The 21,486-nt window shown below is 57.0% G+C and overlaps 1 protein-coding gene across 1 annotated transcript; it reads right to left on the reverse strand.

Moving 5' to 3' along the window:
* Positions 1 to 5,717: 5,717 nt before the first annotated feature.
* LOC308629572 (uroplakin-3b-like protein 1) lies at positions 5,718 to 10,352 on the reverse strand. Its single transcript, XM_081257570.1, is given in 7 exon segments — positions 5,718 to 6,286; positions 7,145 to 7,265; positions 7,557 to 7,633; positions 8,205 to 8,326; positions 8,330 to 8,424; positions 8,594 to 8,746; positions 10,248 to 10,352. Coding segments are annotated over 7 exon segments (681 nt in total). The 5' UTR covers positions 10,297 to 10,352; the 3' UTR covers positions 5,718 to 6,222.
* Positions 10,353 to 21,486: the final 11,134 nt, after the last annotated feature.

Consider the following 21,486-nt stretch of genomic DNA (forward strand, 5'->3'; position numbering starts at 1 on the left):
TCCGTAAGAAGAGGTGCTGTCTCCCACCCTGCCCTTGGCCCTCAGCCCAGATCCAGGTTCCTCTCTTCCCAGAACTTCATCCCCCTGAGTGGTGTTGCGTGCTTTACCCTCATTAACCTCCGGAACCTTCCAGAAAGAAGTGGAAATGCCCGGCCTTATCCTCCCACTGAGGAAGCTGGGGGTGGGGTGGGGAGGAGGACGGGGGACCACCCTGGCTGCTGCCCAGACCAGAGGCAGGGTTGGGGAGCTGACCACCCCTGCCTTCCCCCCAGGGGCCCTGCAGCCCCCTCTGCTCCCCTCCAGCGGAGTTCTGAGACCCTTCCCGCTCCACCCCAGCTGGATTCCCATCCTGTGTTTTCTACCCTGGTGGCACCTACCACAACCCCCATTTCTTCATCTGTAAAATGAGGCTAACCATGGGATTGCCCCAAGGATTTGGGGGTTCATGTACGTGAATTGTTCAGACCCGTTCCTGGTGCCCAGTAGGTGCTGGACAAGGATCAGCCCCTCCTGAGTCACTGTGTCCTCTGCGCGTGGCCTTCGCTCTCTTGGGCTGGAGTGACTGGGTGGGGTGCAGGGATTGAGGAAGGGGGGGTGAGTATCCCGGTCTCTGTTCTCGCTGCTCCCCCCATCTGTCTCTCTCAGTCCCTTCATCCCATGAGGGATGGATGGAGAGGCAGCCTCATGGGCAGCCAGGAGATATTCTTGGAGTCCTTGAGATTCAGAGGGGAAAAAAACTTGTTGTGGAAGAAGTCACAGGTGGCCACAAGAAGGCGACATTTGAGCTGGGCTTGAAGGATCCAGGAGGATTTGGGCTCCAGGTGAAGGGTCCGGGAGGTGGGAACAGCAGCAGGAGGGCAAAAGGAAGAGCGTTTGTGAACCCTGAGTCATCAGGATGACACCGGAACCTCGGGCCTGACTCTGGGCAGCTCAAACCCGCCTAGCAAGCGACACGGCTCCCGGCTCCCGCAACACCACGTTCCCAGCAACCCTGAAAGTCCCCAGGGCCACCAGCGAGCAGCCTGCACCTAGGCCTGGGGTTAACCGATGGGTCCTGGGAGGGTGGAGGAGGCCACGCCCTCTGCCTGGACTGTCCTCCTGGGAGGGGCCTCCCAACAGGGTGGCTAGGACCCTGGAGACACCCTTCTCTCAGGTCACACCCTTGCATCTTTGTGTCCCAGGTGGAAATGTCCCCCAGGGAGCTTAGGCTGATGGGCTCGGACCCAGAAGCAGCCCACCCCCCAGACTCCAGATGAGCTGATTCCTTCCTCTCCCGGGCCTCATAGCCCCTCCTGCCTGCCTGCTGCCAGCACCGCCTAGGTCTTCAGACTCTTCTGTGTGAGCCAGCATTCCCAGGAGAGCCCCAGATCCATGCCAAAGAGGGGGTGCAAACACACACTTGTGGGGAAGGGGGGGCAGAACAGTCCACTGGGGCCACCTGGGCTCCTGCCTCAGGGGACAACCAGGTGTCTGGAGAGGAGCCAGGGCATGGAGATGGGGAGCCTGGAGGCTGCAAAGGGCATTGGGGGAGGGGCCCGGGGTGACCCCTCTGTACCTGCCGGTTGGGGTGATGGGCTGTGAACTGTCCCCATCCCTGACACACAGTCTTTCTCCCTCGTCCTTCTGCTTCATTTTTGCCCTTTTCCCCTACTGAGCCCAAACCTGGAACAGGAGCCAGTTTTCTGATTTTATCTTGTGTTTATTGCGAAACGGTTGTGTCCACCTCTCAGCTCAGACAGCTTCCCCCCAGGGAGTGAGAGAGTTCTCATGGCTTGTCAGAGTTAAAAACAGAGACAAAAGATTGTAGTCAGAGGCAGAGAAACATAAGAGGGGAGGATACAGAGAGAGAGAGAGCGCGCCAGAAAAACGGGCAGAAAGGCAGCGGGATACAGCAGGTCCTCTGCCCCGATCTATTTGTCCATTTATCAGGTGACATGTGGTGCCACTTCATGGCTCAAGGCCATCGTCCCTGAGTCTGTTTTCCTCAGGCTTGTGCGCCTGAGAGCTGGAGGGCTGAGTGGGTTGATGTGCCGCACGCTGTGGTGTGTCACCCCACCAGGCCCTGACCCCGGCAGCAGTGTCAGCGATCTCCATCCCATGATGGCCCCCTTGCTATCTCTGTGCAAGTCTACCTCTCACTGATGCAGTCCTTGAGGGCCAGCACTGAAGTCAGTGACTGTCCCCTGAGTGTGGGAATGAATGAATGAGTGAATGAATGAACACGGAGGGACTGAGTGACCTGAGGACCCTACCACTCATCTCTTCCATCCTTTTCATGGATGAGAAAATTGAGGAGGGTCAGACAGGATGCCAGGGCTGGGGCCCGGATATGGACCCTCCTAGGGCCCTGGCAGCTCCGGGGCACTGCTCCGCACAGCTTTCCCTGAGAGCAGGTCCCATGACACGGCTCCGGAGCCGAGGCACCCTCTCTGCTCCATAGGGATCGCCATCAGCAGCTCTATGGGGCCAGCCACCCTGGCTCGGGCCTTCCGTTCCAGCCAGTCCTGGACTCCCAGGCCCCAGAAGAGCCCAGGGAAGCAAGGCCAGGCACAGCTGAGGTTCCACGGGGAGCCTGGGTTGGTTGAGGGTGGGGCATCCCACCAGCCCCGGGCTGGGCTCTGAGCTCAGCCCTGGGCATGTCCCAGGGAGCTGGCTTAAACTTTGTGGCCAGGCTGTGCCTGTCACAGAAAGTGGTGCATGTCCCCCGTGGGGGCCTGTGGTCTGGGACAGAGGTTGATTGGGGTCATCTCCAGAACTCAGCTCAGGGGCTGGAGGGCCAGGGAACCAGGAGGGGTTTTGGGGCCGGAGGCAGCTCTAGGTTTGGCTGTGGGGTAACGTGGTGGCCTGAAGGCCCTCTGGGATATCTGGTCAGAGGCAGCCAGGATTGCTGTCCTCCACGACTCAGGGGTCAGCTCCTGCAGAGCCCCCTCTGCACGCCCAGCCCTGGCCTCAGGCAGCCCCCCGCCTGGGACAGGACTCTGTGGCCCCTTTCTCTAGTCTGGAGCCCACAAAGGTAGGGAAAGATCTGATTCCACAGGATCAGCACAAAGGCGGCCTGTGCCCCCTCTGTGATGTTGTGATATATAATAAGTAATACACGTTTGGTCTTTGTCCCGTTTTCTGGCACAGAGCTCTTAAAACCCTTGGAATTTTCTGAGTGCTGGTGTGAGAGGAGCATCTTCTGTTATCCATAAGGGGAGCCCCTTTCAACCATGCCTGAGTTTATGCTAATAAGGTGACTCTGGGTGGGCCCCTGGATAGCTTTTTTTTTTTTAAATTTTTTGGCTGCCCCACGCAGCTTGCAGGATCTTAGTTCCCTGACTAGGGATCGAACCCGAGCCCTTGGCAGTGAAAGTGTGGCGTCCTAACCACTGGACCACCAGGGAATTCCCCCTAGAGAGCTTTAGGATGGAACCAACCATATGACTAAAGGGCTGGAACTTTCAGCCCTATCCCCCCACTCCTCCTAAGCAACCTCCAGGGAGGGCACTGGGGTTGGTTCAATCATCAATGGCCAATGATTTAATCAACTGTGCCTAGGTCATGGAACCTCCATAAAGACCCTAGACAATGGGGTTTGGAGAACTTCCGGGTGGATGAACACACAGAGGTGCTGGGAGGTGGTGCACCCAGAGAGGGCGTGGAAGCTCAGCGCCCCCCCCCCCATACCTCACCCTGTGCATCTCTTCTAGTTGGCTGTTCCTGAGTTGTATCCTTTATAATAATCTAGTAATAGTAAGTGAACTGTTTTCCCGAGTTTTGTAAGCCGTTCTAGTAAATTATGGAATCTGAGGAGGGGGTCATGGGAATAAGCTATTTGTAACCAAGTTGAATAGATTTTATTTTGGCATGGCCAAAATAAAAATAAAAAACAAACAGAAAAACCCCATTTGGTGTCAGAAGTGCTGTGAGTAAAAAACAGATCATAGTACCCTGTAAGGCCATTCTTGGCCCCTCTCTGTCCTGCTCTGGACCCAGGTCCAGCTGGCACATGGACCACACCGTCCAGACCCCCCACCCTCTTGCTTCTGGTTAGGTGTGGTCAGCACGTGATCAGAAGGCCAGAGGAGAAAGGCCGAGGTATTTAGTCCCCCGGCTCCCTCTACCTACAGCCCCCTGCTCCTGCCAGGCAGACCCTTGCCCATGGTTCCTGCTCACTGGCTCTGGAAACGCCACCAGCCCTTCAGGGACAGGAGTGCTTATGGCCCCATCGGTGCCCTGGGTCCCCAGGGACCAGGTGTGCTGCCCACACCTTTGTAAATGCTTTCAATTGCCCCATTAGACAGTGTGCCATCTGTTTCCTGCCAGTGTCCGACCCATACTGGGTGCTGGTGGAGTGCAGGGCCTTAGAGTTACCCAGTTCAACCTTCGCTTTTACATTAAGGGGAAAACAGGCCCAGAGAGGGTAAGTGATCTGTCCAAGGTCACCCAGCCCCAGGGTCGGGGCTCATGGCTGCTCTGGAAAGGCTGTGGAGAGATCAAGGCTTAGCTGGGCAGAGGCTGGAATTCTGTGTGCCCCCCTCCCCTCCCTGCCCCTCCCGGGCTGGTCATGTGACCATTTCCTCCACAGCAAGAGCCAGATGTGTGTGCACCAGCTTAATAAACCCATTAGGGCCATTTGCACCACCCAGACACAGGCACCTGGGCATGCAGCCAGAGCCCTCCTTCCCTGCCCCATGCCCCAGGGGGTGAGGCCCTTCACGTAGCAAGGGGCATCCCTTGGTCTCCCTGCGGTCCCTCACCCCACCCTCCAGCTGTCCCCAACCTGCCCACCCAGCAGTCACCGTGGTTTCCAGGCCTTTGTACAAGCCGCTGCTCCTGCCTGGGTCCCCTTCCCGGGTCCACCTGTCACAGTGCGGCCCCTCCTCCAAGGCCACTGCCTGCTCAGGAAGCCTCCTCCGGCCCTCAAACCTCTGCACTCCCTCCATCCCTTGTGCTGGCTGGTTTCCCCTCCTCTCCCACACAGCGGTGGGTGACCTGAGGACAGAACCTTGCTGGGTCATCTTGGCCCCAGGGGGGCCTGGCCTGGAGTGGAGTGGATGATGACAGGTGCTTGGTGCCCTGCATTAGGTTTGGGGCCTGAGTCTGAGCCCAGGCATCTCCAGGAGCTGCAGCTTCTCACGCACTTCCATGCCCCCCACCCCGGAGTGAGCACAGAGGTCGGGGTGAAGCCTAGAAGCTCTAAGTCCTCCAGCCAGGAGGAGAGGCCAGATGGAAGGAGACCACAAAGGGGGAGGCGGGGGAACTTCCCTGGTGGTCCGGTGGTTAAGACTTGGCGCTCCCAATGCAGGGAGCCCCGGTTGGATCCTGGGTCAGGGAACTAGATCCCGCATGCGGGAACTAGATCCCGCATGCAGCAACTAAGCCCGCACGCGGCAACGAAGATCCCGTGTGCCGCAACTGAGACCTGGTGCAGCCAAATAAATAAATAAATAAATATTTAAAAACAGAAGAAGAGGGCTTCCCTGGTGGCGCAGTGGTTGAGAGTCCGCCTGCCGATGCAGGGGACACGGGTTCGTGCCCCGGTCTGGGAGGATCCCACATGCCGCGGAGCGGTTGGGCCCGTGAGCCATGGCCGTTGAGCCTGCGCGTCCGGAGCCTGTGCTCCGCAACGGGAGAGGCCACAACAGTGAGAGGCCCACGTACAGCAAAAAAAAAAAAAAAAAAAAAAAAAAAAACAGAAGAAGAAGAGGAGGTGGGGGGCGGGGGGTGGGGGATGGCAGCAAGTGCCAGACACGTAGGGCGGGTGAACATGATCACCTCCTTGGTTTAGCCTCATCGGGCCCAGTGGGACCACTGGAATCATCCTCACTTTACAGACAGGGCCATTGAGGCCAGAAGAGAGGCTTGCCCTGCCCCAATGGCTCAGCTGGCCTAGGACCCTGGGCTTCACCCCCAGTTACTGTATCCTCCCAAGAGGAGCTGGGGACAGGGATGCAGGGAGACTGCCCAGGTGTACAATGACACAGCCATTCAGGGGCCTGTCCCCAATAATGGGGGCATTTATTTCTGACAGGGACAGGCCCAAGCTTTGGACTAAGGACAGCCTCCCCCACCTTCCTTATTTGGAAACACTCTCTCCCAGGGCTCTGAAGCAGCAGGGCGAGCCCCCAGCCCATGCTCTGCAGCCTGGACCGGGGGCAAGGCAGAGGGGCAGATGGGGGCTCCCTGGAGCCTCTCAGGAGCCCCCCTCGGCTGAAGGGCTGATATGTGGTGGGTGTTCTATCTTCTCATGCACGCCAGCTCCCCTGGGCCAGAGATGGACGTGCTCCCACAGGTGTCGTAGCTGGGTGGGGGGGAGAGATGGAGAGAATGAAGAATATAGGGCCTCATGGACATCCGATGGCTACTGCCTAGAGGTTGGGGCGCTAGTCCTCTAAACCTCACAAATCCATCTCTGTCTCCCTGCCCTTTGTCATCACCCCACCGCAACGCTCCCCTCCCCCACTCCCCACACCCAGGATGCCCCTAAAACACCATCTGCCTGTTTCCCCTGATCACATCTGGCCACTGGCTCTCTCTGGCCTTCAGCATACAGCCCATTTCCTCAGCTGGGAATCAAGGCCCAGGCCTTCCTGGCAACTCTTCTGCCCCCAGACCCTCCCCGCCTGCTTCCCTCCCCCTCCTCTCCAAATCCTCGTCGGAGACCAGATGTCCCTTTCCTCCAGGAAGCCTGGTGGACACCCCCTCCCCACCAGGCCCCAGATGAAGCCTTGAGCGCTCAAGTCAAAGCTCAGCACTTGGATTAAAAGCAATTCACCGCCACCTGGATGTCTTCCACCTGGAGCATCTGCTCTGCGCTCCCACTCGCAATTCCAGCTCTTGCCACCAGGGGGCAGATGGTGAGCACTCAGAAAATGTGGCCCCACCCACCCCCCCAACCCCTCATCAGGTGTCAGGCAGAGGGACAAGAGAGGGAGGGGTTAATGCACACCCCACCCCCACCTAGAGGTTCTAGAACCTTGGGGATCCCTTGATCAATAATTGTTAGCCCTGTTCCGCCTTAAGGGAAAACCCTTCCAGCAGAACAAGCTGGGCTGGGGGCCTGGGCTGGGGGCCTGGGCCGGGGCGTGGGGAAGGGATAGAGGTGGCCCAGGAGAGGGACTCCACCCTTCCCAGGGCAGTCCCGACCCTGTCCACTTACCAGGTGTAGATGAGGAGGGTGAGGCGGGCGGTGAGGAGGATGGCCAGCAGGACCAACAGGATGGCAACGATGACCACGGTGCCCGCGCTCTGGGGCCCTGGGGCAGCCGGGAGTGCCTCAGCTGAGGGTGTGAGGGGGTCCACAGGCAGGTGGGGTGAGAAGGGAGGAAAGAGATCTGACCTGAGAAGGGGGACCTGGAACAGGCTCCAGACCAACCACCCATCACAGCAGCCCAAGGTGGGCGGGGCATGCAGGCGGCCTGGGGAGGGGCACCTGCAGACAGCAGGATGGTAATGGTGGCTCTGACTGACTGGGGGCTGGCCCATTCCTCCCCACCCCACCCAGTCCTCAGGAGCCCCCAGGTCCCTGGGCCCCCAGCCCTAGAGTTTGACCTGCACACCTGGCCCCATACCTTGCTGCAGGCGGGTCTCACTGGACCACTCTGTCTCAGCCATGGGTCCCCTGTCTCTCACCACCAGAAATTTCACTCTGAACAGGAGACCCAGCATTGGGGATGGGGGGGTCCCCAGGACCTGAAACCATCCAACCCTGGTGCCTGTCAGTCTGTCCCCCTGACTCCCAGGGCCTGGGGGGAACAGCCTAGAGCTAAAAGCACAGTCTTAGAGTCCACCGGAAGGGGCTCCATCACAGCTGTGACTGGGATGTCTCAGCTGTGTGGCCTTGGGTGCATCCCTTGCCTTCTCTGGGACCCTTAGGGTCCTCTCTTGGGAAATGTGTGTGGAGCAGACTAGATGCCTCAGCACAGAACATCAGTGAATCAAGGCCTGAATGAGGAGAGATGGGGCCAGGGCCCACCACTCTGCCTGGATGGGGAGACTCCACCCACATGGTCCACATGGCCCATGGGGGCGGGGGCTCAAGTTGGGGGCCCTCTGCTCAAGAAGACGGAAGAATTCACCGCGGACTCCCGGGCCCCAGCCCCCTCCTCCTAATGGCAGAACTGGAGCCAGGAACCCAGGCACTCAGCTGGGAGCCACCCAGGCTCAGGTCTGGACACAGGCAGGAGCCCTCCCACCCCAGCGCGGGGCTGGCCACTCACCGGTAGGGGCCCGGGCCCGGCAGGGGGTGGTGGCAGCCCCTTGTCATCGGGGAGCAGCGGGTATCGTTGGCGACACGGAGGACCCGGAGCTCGTTGCCGGGCTGGCCGCCTGGGTAGAGTGCTCAGTTGGCCCTCAGCGTGACATAGTAGCCCCTCTGGGGCAAGTTGGCAGGGACTGGGGTGTCCTCCACCCTCTGTGGGGCAGTGAAGCTCTGGGTGGCTGAGGGTGGCACCGAGGGTCAGAAGGTGGGGGATGCATGGGCTCTACCCCATCCCGCCAGGCCAGACAGCCTCTGGCCACATCCCCAGCAGCACCTACCCCTGCTCCCTTCAGGCCCGCCTGCCCATTTCACAGAGGGGAAAGTGAGGCCTGCCCCGGCAGCACCCACCATTGCTGTGGGCCAACACCAGCCAGATGGCATCAAAGTCGGCGATGTTAAGGTGACTGAACTGGCCCCGCGGCTGCTCCAGTGTGAAGGTGGACTGGGTAAGTCTCCCTGCCAGGGTGGCGCTTGAGAGCTGGGGCGCATAGCTGATGCGCTCTGGGGCCGGTGCGGGCAGAGAGAAGAGGCTCAACAGCATGACCAAGTCCCCAGTGCCTCGTCTGGGGGGGACAGGCTCATGGCCCTGGAAGCCCCCGTCAGTGGGAGGAGTTAGGGCTTTTCCTGGGAGCTCTGGTCAGGCGTTAACCAGGATTGCTCCTTGGCACTTCCGTGTCCAGCCCCTGGCCCCTGCCTTGGGAGCCTATTAGGGGTGGGCACCGTCGGAGGTCGGGGGAGGCCTTGCCCCCCTGCATCACCGGGGTCTCAGTGATGGGCAGGGCCTGGGGAAGGAGGACAGGTGGAGGCACAGGAGACCCTTCCCCAGCTGCATGCACAGTTCTTCTGGGGGAGGCATCTTAGGTCTTGCTGGGGTGACACTCAGATTTGGGGGAGCCTGAGCCCAAGCCCAAACCCTAGGCTGGGCTCTTGACAGAGCCCAGTGACCTTGAGCTCTGACACTCTGCAGGCCTCAGTTTACCCAGCTCTCAAGTCCCCCCCCAGCTCCATGCACACAGTCCAGGTTGGTTTGCTTGATGAGAGGAATGAATGGCTTGGTGTCGGGGGGTGGGCGGGGGGTGACACGGGAAGACCCTAGGCCCGGTGGTGGGCCTCGAGGAAGTGTCCTGGCTCAGATCCTAGGGCGGTCTCCCCTCCCCACCCAGCGCTCTGCACTGCCCACCCCACCCCAAGGCTCCCTCCCCTTAGAGAACGTGTCCCCCTCTCAGCCACTCACAGCCCCTCACAGCCCTGTCTAGTCTTGCTGCTCTGCCTGGAGGGCTCAGAACCCCTAACTCCTCTCCAGGCCCCCTGAGGTGTCCCTCAGCCCCAGATACTGGAGAGCAGAAGAAAGATGAGGTGGGCTTTATGGAAGTCTCCAGAACCCTCTCCCTCTTTCAGTTCAGTTCAATGCAATTCATTTCCATTTAATTCAGCTCAACCCCAAGGGTTCAGGGCTAGAACCCTCCTCTCTCAGAGCTCCTGGCTCTAATGCTGAGGCCCAGGGAACACGGCATACAGCAGGTACTTAATATTTGCTTAAAAGAGAGGAAAGACATGGAGCAGCAGAGATGGGGGCATGGGGGCTGCATCTCTAAGTCTCTCCAGTTTGAGAGCCTGACAGTGAACAATGCCTGTAGACCCCCTTGGAGAGCTTCTTTTGGGGTAAGTGTTACCCTTGAAGACTTCTTTAAACCTCTCCTTGGGGCCGTGGAGGAGGGGAAGGAGGGGAAGGAGGGAGCCATTTGGTGAGAATGGGGCTCAGGAGGCACAGAGATGAGAAGCCCAGAGAGAGGGAGGACGCATTCCTTGCTCCCAATCTTGGGGCAGGGGGTAGGGGGACAGGTGTCTGTCTTGTGACCTCTTCTGGTGGGCTGTCTCCCCTGACCCACCTGGGACCCCGTCCCCAGACTCGGGGCTCAGGAGGCGGCCGGGGGAGGTGGGGTCTCTCTTCCTGAAGCCTGAAGCATAGTGGGCACCCCTGTCCTGCCCGACCCTCTCTCACCCAGACTCATCCCCGGATGGAGGCAGGTCAGCAGCAGCAACAGTGCCATCAGAAGAGAAGACTGTCCCCCCCTGAGCCTCACGGCCAGGCCAAGCGTCCAACTGTCTGTCTGTCCGAGGGTCTGTCTGCAGCATCCAGAGCCCCAGAGGCTCCGTTGTGCGTGCTGGGCTGGGGGAGGCTGCTTCTGGCACCTCCTGCTGCCCCTCCTGCGTGCCCCCTTTCTCCCAGACAACTGGTTGGACAGGCTTAGGGGCTGAATCTGCTGGCCCCAAGGATTTGGCATTGCAAGGGAGGGGCCTGAAAAGGAAAACTGCACACACACACACACAACCCCGCTCCAGGAGGGCCTGGCTAGGGAGGGGCCACGGAAAGAGGAGCCAGCCCTGGGGTCCAGGCAGCCCCAGGGACAGCCCTGCCGCGCCTTGTGGAATCTCCTCATCCAAACGGTCCCCCAACCTGGCGACCACGGCCCCCCACGGCCCCCCTCTGCAGAAGGCAGTTATCCTCATTTCTCAGACGAGGCATAGAGTGGAGAAAGGGGCTTGTCCAAGATCACGCAGCCAGCCGGGCCAGACCCAGAACTGGAGCATCACCCCCAAGGCAAGCCTACGGGCACTCCCTCCCTGCTGTCTCCCTACCGCCTGGCCCCGGAAGGGGGTTCCCCAACCTCACCCTCCCTCCTCTCCTTATCCAGGTGACCTGCCCTCTCTCCTTCCTCCATCTCTGGCCACTGCCAGAGCAGGGCAATCCCTCCTCGAGACAGAAGGTGCCCGGATGGGGCCCAGGGCCGGCGGGCAGAGCATGTACCGACCACCTCTCACCTGGACTGGAGCAGCAGACCCTCAGGGTGGTCCCCTGCCCCAAGCACCAGCCCCCACCCCTGCCGGCCCAGCTCCATACCTGACTGGAGCCACCCTCCTAAAACTCAAACTCCTTTGGGGAGCACTTAAAATTTTTTTTAAACAATTAATTATAAATATTCTTTAGTTATTAAAACACATTTAATTTATATCTCTATATAATCAAATATATAATCTATTTGATTACCAGCCCACCTGCATTATCTTCCTTTCTCAATATACTTAAACTGTGCAAATTGTTTATTGCAGTGAACTTCGCAAAAGGAAAATATTCCTACCCACACTATGTAATTACCTAGTAGGTTTTTTGTGACCAACTCTTTACTCGGACGAGCTAGTTCCAGACTTTTCAAGATTGAACATTACTGTATTTCACCAGTGATTGACTCAGCCCCAAAGGAACTGGGGGCCAAAAGCAGTGCGAAAAACTCGGGAAGGCAGACAAGGTCGGGGGAGTTCGGGTGTGCGCCTGGAGAGCCTCAACCAAAAGGCCACTGAGGAACTTCCCTGGTGGTCCAGTGGTTAAGAATCCGCCTTGCAATGCAGGGGAACTAAGATCCCACGTGCACCGCATCGAAGAGCCCGCACATTGCAACAAAAAAGATCCCGTGTGCCCAATGCAACCACAAAATAAATAAATAAATAACTATTTAAAAACAAACAAACAAAAAAACACAATAAAACCAAAGGCCGCTGGGACCCCGCTTCTAAGGCTTCTCACCTCTCAAGTGGCGCAGGCCAGGCTCTTCCTGGAGGGCCCTCGCTGCCTTGCAGTAAGTACCCAGCAAACTCTTGTCCTTCAGTCCTACCTACCCCAGGGTCTGGCACCACTAGAAACTGTCCCCTGGTTGGCTTTGGTGCCTCCCCTAATGTCCTCCCAGCACCTGGCATGTGCCTCCATCTTATAATCATTGCAATAAAATGTATTGTTATATCAAGTGCATCCCTGTGCACACCTGGCCCTCCTCCCGCTGGAAGCTCCTCAAGGCAGGAACCGCCCCTCCTTCCTCACGGGGTGGCAGGGAGGAGGGGGTGAGCTCGCAGGGGCTGGCACAGGGCTGTCCACAAAGCAGCCACTTCAGCGTGCTGGCGGTTACCTGGATGGGCTTGAGATGCAGGTCATCCTGTGATCAACGTTTAGTCACGGGACACGGAGGTCACACAGGTAGAACTTTAAGCAGATGTGTGGGCCTCTGAGAGAGCGGGACCAGTGCTCCTGGACCCAGATGTGGAAGAGAGCAGGTCCAGCTGGGGCCCAGCCGGCAAATCCCGGTCAGACCCAGCCCTGGAAAGGCTTCTTTATCTCGCCAGCCTGTTATTACAGAAATGGTCACACCTGGCCTTCCCTGGTGGCGCAGTGGTTAAGAATCCGCCTGCCAATGCAGGGGACATGGTTCGAGCCCTGGTCCGGGAAGATCCCACTTGCCGTGGAGCAACTATGTCCGTGTGCCACAACTACTGAGCCTGCACTCCAGAGCCCACGAGCCACAACTACTGAGCCTGCGTGCCACAACTACTGAAGCCCATGTGCCTAGAGCCCGTGTTCTGCAACAAGAGAAGCCACCGCAATGAGAAGCCGGCGCACTGAAAGGAAGAGTAGCCCCTGCTTGCCGCAACTAGAGAAAGCCCACGCGCAGCAATGAAGACCCAACGCAGCCCAAAATAAATAAATTAAAAAAAAGAAATGGTCACACCTAGGAAAGTTGAAAATATATAGTACAAAGAATGCCCATACATATAGCCTCCACCCAGATTCAACAATTGTAAACATTTTGCTATATTTGCTCTCAAGCCTCTCCCTCCCATATATATATATATTTACTATATATATACACACACACAATGTTACTCTCTCTATACAATATATACTTATATGTATATATAATATATACATATATGTATATATAATACATATACTTATATGTAAATATAGTATACTTACAAAACATATGTATATATAATATATACTTATAATACACATATATTTTGTAATATAATGTATATTGATAAGTATATAGACTTACTTTTTTCCCCTCTTTTTGTCTTTTGAAAGGCAGTTGAAAACAGACATCATAACATGGGAAGAGCTTCATCCTTCTGAAAGTACATTCTTGCCCATCGACTCATCTCAGATCCCCAGAAGCGGGCAAGGCAGGCACGATTATTAATCTCATTACACAGATGAGAAAACCAGGCCCCCACAGGGAGAGGAACTTTCTCAGCCCCATGGTCGGTCAGTGGCAGGGCTGGAAATCAACCCTCGGTCTTCTAATACCCAGGCAGGACTCTCTCTCTTTCCCCTTTTCATCTGTGTTTAATTGGGAGTCCTTGCAGGAGCAAAGGATTACGTTTCCTTCTCAGTTTTTGTGGCACCCTTCATTACTGCTCTGCACAAGGTCCTGCTTTTATTTTTTAATTTTTTCTCTTCGTGTCCATCTCTATCCCACTCCTGCCCCCCCCACCCCCGCCCAGGCATCCAGTCTCCTTAGTTTGGTATGCACCCTTGTGTCAGTTACCTATGGCTATTCTGATGTATATTATAGTCTTTGTCTGTGGTACCGCAGCCCACAGTTCCTAAAGGAGCATCCTTTGTTCCCTGAAATAGCTCCAGAGTGATAAAGGTGAAATGCGTGTTTTTTGTTTTTTATAACAAGCCCCCTTCGACCACACCTGAGTTTATGTTGATGTGGTGATTTTGGAAGTCCCCTAGATAACCACAGGAAGGGGGCGGCTGGTTGCCAGGGGAACCAGCCAGTGATTAGAGGGCTACAACTTACAGCTGCATCCCCGCTACCTCTGGGAAGGCAAGAAGGGCTGGAGGTTAGATTAATCATCAAGGGCCAATGGGTTAATCAATCATGCCTACTTAACGAAGCCTCCAAAAAAAACCCCAATACTGAAAAAACCCTAAAATACTGAAAAATCAGTCCTTTCCCTACTGATTTGAAACGCTTTTTTTTTTTTTTTTTTAATGCTATTTTCAATCACACACCACAGATGCAGGCAACCCTCAGTGTGCCCTCTCAGCTTGATCTGGGACAAGTTCCCATGGGTACCAGGGGTGTCCATACCCACAGCCCACTTGGGGCCCCAGCTGGCTCCGTTTGTCCCCCCAGGCCCAGGTATGAGGGCTCCTTCCCAGACCCACAGGGCCTGAGGAGTCCCTCCTGGTCCTGCATTCAACCAGGGCTGCTGCATGTGGCCTCGTGTGAAGAGAGTGGGACCAGGATGCCCAGAGGGGCCAGGAAGGGCTGGGGGTGGTGGTGACTATTCCCCAAGCCCTGGGGAATAGTCTATTCCCAAGGACCTACCAGGCTGTGTACCTTTGGGGTGACTCATGGGACAGGGTGGGATTCTGAACAACACCCCCCCACACACACACACAGGGCAGCCAGGTAATGCTCCCAAAGGCCCACCTAGCCCTGTGTTACCACACAAGGCCCCAGCTCCATGGCAACCATCACACCTTGCCCCAAGGAGGTGCACAGGGAGAAGCTCTGGGCTCCCCCTCCCCAGCAGAGTGAGACACCAGATCTGCAGCCTGGGATTTCAGGCAGAGAGGGAGAGTGCAGGTGACCTAGTCCCTTCCCCTGCCACCAGCTTGACCTCGGGGCCACTCACCAGACCCTAACAGACACCCGTCTGTGCTAATTTCAAGGGGAAAAGACCCTACATTCCACTGACTCCAACCTGCCCCGAATCTTTCTACTGCACAGTGGTCCAGCCCCCTCCCGGTCTGCTTGTACACCCCTCATGACAGGCAGCTCACCACCTCTCCTGTTTAGTTAAAGCATCATAAACCCAGAATCATAAACCAGAAAGCTCTTTTGGTAGAGTGCCTCCTTGGAGTGAAATCTCACAATTTAGGGCTCTTCCTTGATCCATGCAAGCCTGGGACCAATTCCTTCCTGCTCTGGATGCTGGGTGGCTGAAGGTCAGAGCTCTTGAGTCCTTTTTAGTTGTTGCATTCAGCGCAACTGACACACTGTTTATTGAGGGTCTGCTATGTGCCAGGACCACTGTGGGCACAGGCTGCTGGCAGAAGCTCCAGAGGAGAAGCGAGGGCTGGGAAAAGGGTGGGCACTTATCTATGCACTCCTCCAACAGGCCATGATAGATCCCCTGCTCTGTGCCAGGCTCTGAGGGACCTCAGGGAACAGAAGACAATCTGACATCCTGGTTGGGAGGGACAGAGAGTAAATAAACACATTCAAGTATAATGGAGTGTCTGGTAGTGATACAGGCTTCAAGGAAGCAAAAGCTGGGAGGTGAGAATTATGGAAGGTGGGGGCTATTTTAGGCAGGGAGAGCACAGAACTCTGACAAGGTGACATATGAACAGAGCCTGAATGAACCAGGAGAGGGAGAACCATGGGAGAGCCTGAGAAAGTGCTCTACTGGCAGAGGCGGCAGCAGGTGCAGAAGCCCCAGGACAGTTGTCTATCACTCTGTAACAATGTCCCCAAAGCTCTGAGGATGAAAACAATAACCACTTCAGCGTCTCTCAAAATCCTGTAGGTGGAGACGGGGCTCTGCTGGGTGGTTCTTCTGCTCCATACGGTATCAATGGAGTCGCTCATACGGCTACACCCAGCTGGGAGCTTGGCTTCACTCACGTGTCTGGGGTGGCTGGAGCAGCTGAGAGCTGGCTGGGCCTCCCCCTCCTCTCCTCCTCTGCCCCCACCCTTTTCCTCTCCATGAGGCCGCTCATCATTCAGTGGTCCACCCTCAGTTTCTTTACATGGCAGCAAGAATCCCAAGAAGGCAAAAAACGGAAGCTGGCAGGCCTCTCAAGGGCAAGGCCTGAACATCAGACAGCAGTACTGCAGCCACAGCCCATGACCAGAGCCAGCCTCAGGACAGCCCAGGTTCAAGGGGAGGGGAGGGGAGGGGATGCCACCTGATGGGAGGTGCAGCATCCATACAGGGAAAGGTGCAAATACCAGTGCCCATCCTTGGAACAATCCGCGTAGGCCCTGAGGAGGGAGCATCTTGATGGCGGTGGGTTTGCTGGGGTCAGTGTGGTTGGGGGATTAACTAGGGAGAGAGGGAAGGGGTAGGAGGTGAGGTCCTCAAGCTCCGGGGACAGCACAGATGCTGTGGGGCCGTGCAGGTCGCTGTCCAGACTCTGGCTTTGACCTTCAGAGAGATGTGAGTCTCGCAGGGTTAGCGCAGAGGAAGGGTGTGGCTAGGAGGCCTCCGGCTGCTGTGGGGAGAACAGACTGAGGTGGGGGAGGCGGGGAGGGGGTGTACTTGTCTCCTGGTCTCCTGGGGCTGCTGTAATAAGGGACCACAAACTAGGTAACTTAGAACAACATTATTCTCTCATGGTTCTGGAGGCCAGAAGTCTGAAATCAAGGTGTCACAGGGCCACGCTCCCTCTGAAGTCTCTGGGGGAAGAACCCTCCCTTTCATCTTCTAGTTTCTCATGGCCGTGGCCTTCCTTGATGCCCCCTGGCATGACTCCAGTCTCTGCCTCCATCTTCACACACTGTTCTCCTCTCTGTGTGTCTGTCTCTGTGGCCAGATCTCCTTCTTCTTAGAGGGACCCTGGTTGTATTGGGTTTAGGGCTCACCCTAACCCAGGATGATCTCACCTTAACTGCAAAGACTCTATTTCCAAAAAGGTACATTCATGGGTTCCGGATAGACATGAATTTGGGGGGACACTATTCAACCCAATAGATGGGGGCAAGGGCTGTGGAGCGCCCAATGAGGAAGCTGCTGCAGTCGTGCAGGGGAGACACAAGCGTGGTGGCAGGAGGACCCTCTCTAAATTCATTCCCCCTGCCCCCAACCCCGGCTGCACAGAAGCCTCCCTCAAGAAGAAGCCACCATGCTTTAGTTTTTCTGAAGCTTGGAAGCCCTCTGCCCTGGAGCCCAAGTGGCTGAGGCCAGCCAGGGCTGCACGCTGCCTGCAGTGTACTACTGGGGGACAGAGGGTGGAACCCAAGCCCTACCAGGCACCCCCAGTGTGTCCACACCTGACCTAGGGAGCAGTGAGGGGGCGTTCATGGAGACATTGTCCCCCAAGGCCCAGCTCAGGTAACCTCCCTGCTCTGCCCAGGGCTCACCTCTCCCTGCCACTCACTCCACTCCGACCACTGAAGGCCTTCCCAAAACCCAGTCTGCTCCCCCTCCCTTGGACCAGCTCCTCGGGTGGTGTTCAGGGCCCTCCACGCTTACCCCAGGCCTCGCCTCCTCCCTCTCAACCCCCCAGCTCCACACCCACCTCATTCCAGCCAGCTGAGCCCTACTGTGATGCCTTGACACAGTTTTCCAGGCCTCCTCCTCCCCTCCCTGATTGCCTACCTTTCTCCCTCCCATCCTCAATGAAGTCGCCAGCTCAGATGATACCTCCTCCAGGAAGTCCCCCTGGTGCCTCCACACCTCCCCAGGCTGGGCCGGATGCTGCCCTTGGGTCCCACCACTGCCTTTTTCCCCATCACAGGTCCTGTTCCCTGCCCTGTACTTTCTGTGCCTGGTTTTGTCTGTGCCCCCAACTCTGCCCTGCAGAGGACCCTATGCAGAAGAGGCACCCAGAGATGTCTGATGACCTGAGCCCACACTCAGCGCCCCCACCCCTCCTGCCCATCCCCCTACCCCAAGCCCCATCCCACCCCTGCCCTGGGGGCTCTCCCTTTGCCCTGGCCCCATGGAGTCAGGGCTCAGACAAGGACAGGGCTCCAGGCACAGGGATTGGAGGGCAAAGCTGAGCCCGGAGCTTCCATGAAACACTCGAGGAGACTTTGGGCCACTTCTACCAGGGAGCGGGGGTGGAGGGCTGAAGACAGGGAGGGAGAGGCCAGGATGATTAATGGGACATTCCTCTCTGTCCCTCTGGGGAGGAAGAATGGTTGTCAAGGGCAACACATTCTTCCCGTGGATTACTCCAGCCTGTGTCACCCACAGGGAGTGGGGTTTCAGGGAGGTGGGGACTGGAGTGTCTGAGCCCAAACTGCTTAGAGAGCATCACTCATCTTACAGGGGAGGGGAAACTGAGGCCAGCGGAGGTGGGCAGGGCTGCCTGCGAGGCTCATCCAGCAGATGAGGCATAAAGGGTGGGGGTAGCCCTGGGCTCCTGTCTCACTCCCGGGCTCTGTCCCTAGGAGTCAGGGGTGTCCAGGCTGGGACCAGTGGTGGAGGCCGAAAAGAGAGGAGGGCCAAGACGCGGCGGCAGTGGCCGCTGGCTTCTCCACAGGGAGGGAAGGAGGAGGCCCGGAAAGCTGGGTCAAGGGGGCCAGCGTGATGGCCCTTCCTGCCTCCAAGCCTCTGCACACGCTGTTCCTGCTGCCCGTCAGCTCTCATCACTGACCCCTGCCCTGTGCACTCCGCCTCCGTCACCGCTCACGTCCACAACACCGTGACGGTGGGTGGGTGGATTAGCCTGCTCCAGCTAAAGTGCCCCAGACCAGGCTGCTTAAACAACACTTGCTCACAGTTCTGGAGGCTGGAAGGCCAAGATCACATCAGCAGTGATGGTTTCTTCTGGGGCCTCTCTCCTTGGCTGGCACACGGCCTGCCTCTTCACATGGTCTGTCCCCTGCAGCATCCCTGGTGTCTCTGTGTCCCAATCTCTTCTTATAAGGACACCAGTCAGACTGGATTACATCCCACCCTCAAGAACTTACTTAATGACCTCTTCACTTCGTTCCCTCTTGAAAGACCCTCTCTCCAAATACAGTCACCTTCTGAGGCACTGGGGGTTAGGGCTTTGACACAGGAATTGTGAGGAACACGGTTCTGTCTATAACAGTGTGTGCCTCCCCCTCCCCCCACCCCCCGGCCCCTCCGTGAGTGGGACACTCTCTAAGGACAGGGACTGGATCGGAGCCCTCTGTGTGGCCTGGAGGGTCTCTGGGCTGGGTCCCTGGGTCTGTTGTCCTGCCCAGCAGCTGCCCCCTCCCTCTTCCACTCCGACGCCTCTCTTCCCCCTCTCCTCCCCACCTCCGTGGGGACAGGGTGGGGCGGCCAGGCTACAGAGTGAGCAGTGAGGTGTGGCTGTGTCCCTCTGCTCCTGTTTTCATGCTGGCCCCTCCCAAGAAGGTGGTGCCCACCCTGCCCTCTACCACTGGGCTGGCGGCTTCCTGGGCTGGGCTGGCCAGGAGCTGGACATGCCCTCTACGCCCTCTAGCTTCCTCCTGCGGACAGTAGGGAGAGGCCAAGCTCTGCAGAGGGTTCTTGAGTTGCCATCCTGAAGAGGCAGCAATGAACAGCCCCTAAGGCTGTGACACTGGCCCTGGGGCCCTTCCTAGAAGGCAGCTCATCACAAATCCCAGCAAGGCTCTGAAAAGCTCCCAGCATGAAATGCAACTGTGCTCCTCATGTCCCCCCAGTGCCTGGGGACTGGCCACCTTCCTGGGCATGAGAGATGATTGCCATTCTGACTGCCCAGCTCCTGCAACACCCGTATTATGTCGGGGACATGGCTTTCTTGCTGCCATGTCCCCCGGCCAGCGCTAGCCATATGATGTCTTTGTAAGAATCACAAAAAGGTGTCTCTTCTCTGCACGGACTCGGCCCCCTCACCCCACCCAGGAACCCCACCTGTGGCGGAGCCTGAGTCTGCACCTCCCACTGTAGCAGCCAGAGGGTGGGACGTGCCAGGCTCCTGGGCAGCCAGGGTACCCATCGGTCTTGCACCCGCACCAGACAAAGAAGCAGGTTCCCTGGCCAGCTGACTGAGGTCAGTGTGAAGACGCCTTTTATAAAGCATTCAGGCAAAATATATTTATTAAGCAGCTACTGGGAGCCGGGCACTGTGCTAGCTGTAGGAGTACCCTGGTGAGCAAAGCAGACGTGATCCCTGCCCTCCTGGAGTTTACAGTTTAGTGGAGGAGACGCAAAAGCTCACCGTTTTAAATGTCTAATTAAAAAATGGAAAGAAAATGTGCCGAGAAAGAAAAGACGGCTCTAGGAGAGCTGAGAGAGTCAGTAAGGGCTTCCTTGAAGAAGCAACAGTGAAGCTGAGGAATGATCTAGAGGAAGGGGAGTGAAGTGGAGGAATGGTCTACATTGAGGGAAAAGCAAGTGCAAAGGCCCTGCGGCACGGGGGCTAACGGAGGGTGTGTGTGGCATGAATTCAGGCAGCAAGGGATGGATCATGGGGCCTCAGGACTGAGGTGATGAATCTGGATTCTGTTCTTGCAGCAGGAAATCCCTCTGAGACTTGTGAGCAAGGGTGTGATACCATTAGGTGTATAATCTGGTCCCTCTGGATGCTGGGAGGAGAATGGGGGTGGGGATCAGGAACGCTGGTACCGGGAGACCAGCAAAGGGGCAGCTGCTGACACCCCGGCAAGAGACCAGGGTGGCTGGCCTGGGGACTGCAGGGATGATGGAGTGAAACGGGTGGTTCAGAGATACAGAGGAATAAAGTGAACCCAGAGGGTGAGAGGGAGGGAGGGCTGCTGCCCGGTTGCCTGGTTTCCACCTGCTGTCATTCTGATTCCTTCGATTTCTGGCCTGATGAATCATTTGCGAGTCATCGCCCCCACAACCATTGCTGTTTTTTCCTTTTTAACAATGAACTTGTTTTTAACCACTGAGCCATTATATTACGGGCCAATGGATTTGGAGGTACTTCCCCAAATACAGCCCTGGAGGAAATTCAAAACATCATTTAATGAAAAATTCTCCACCATGTAGTTCTCACTATGCACCCAGCTCAAGGCTGTCACGAGCTGACCCTCGCCGGGCTGGTGTCTGACTCATGACCCTCTCTGTGGCAGAGGCCCTGCCTGGCACGGCTCCCTGGGGTCCAGCGTGATGGTGCCTGTGTTGGCGATGACCGGTCCCGCCAGCCACCCCTTCTCTGTGTGGACTCTGTGGCGCCCAGGCACGCCTGTCAGCACAGCCCTGGGGCAGCACACCCACAGCTGGGCAGGCTCACAGGGTGGCCTCCCGCTGACCAGGGTTGGCTTCCATCTTTGTAAAATATTAACAATTTGTGGACTTCCCTGGTGGCGCAGTGGTTAAGAATCCACCTGCCAACGCAGGGACACGGGATCGAGCCCTACTCTGGGATGATCCCACATGCCGCAGAACAATAAACAAATAAAATTAATTAATTAAAAAACAAACAATTTGTTAGTGTATTTGTGGATTCACTGACCTAAAATGACGTTCCCAGAACCCCCTTTTCTGGGGATCAGCTCTAAAGCTGGGGTAATAGAACCACTTTTAGAACATAAAGGGCCCCATTTTGCATTCATACCCATCCCCACATCAGAAACCCAAGCACAGGGACTTCCTTGGTGGCACAGTGGTTAAGAATTCGCCTGCCAACACCAGCGACACGGGTTCGAGCCCTGGTCCAGGAAGATCCCATATGCCACGGAGGGACTAAGCCCACGCGCCACAATTACTGAGCCCGAGTG

This window comes from Mesoplodon bidens, assembly GCF_964165515.1.
Source record: "Mesoplodon bidens genome assembly, chromosome: 15".
Taxonomy (NCBI): Eukaryota; Metazoa; Chordata; class Mammalia; order Artiodactyla; family Ziphiidae; genus Mesoplodon; species Mesoplodon bidens.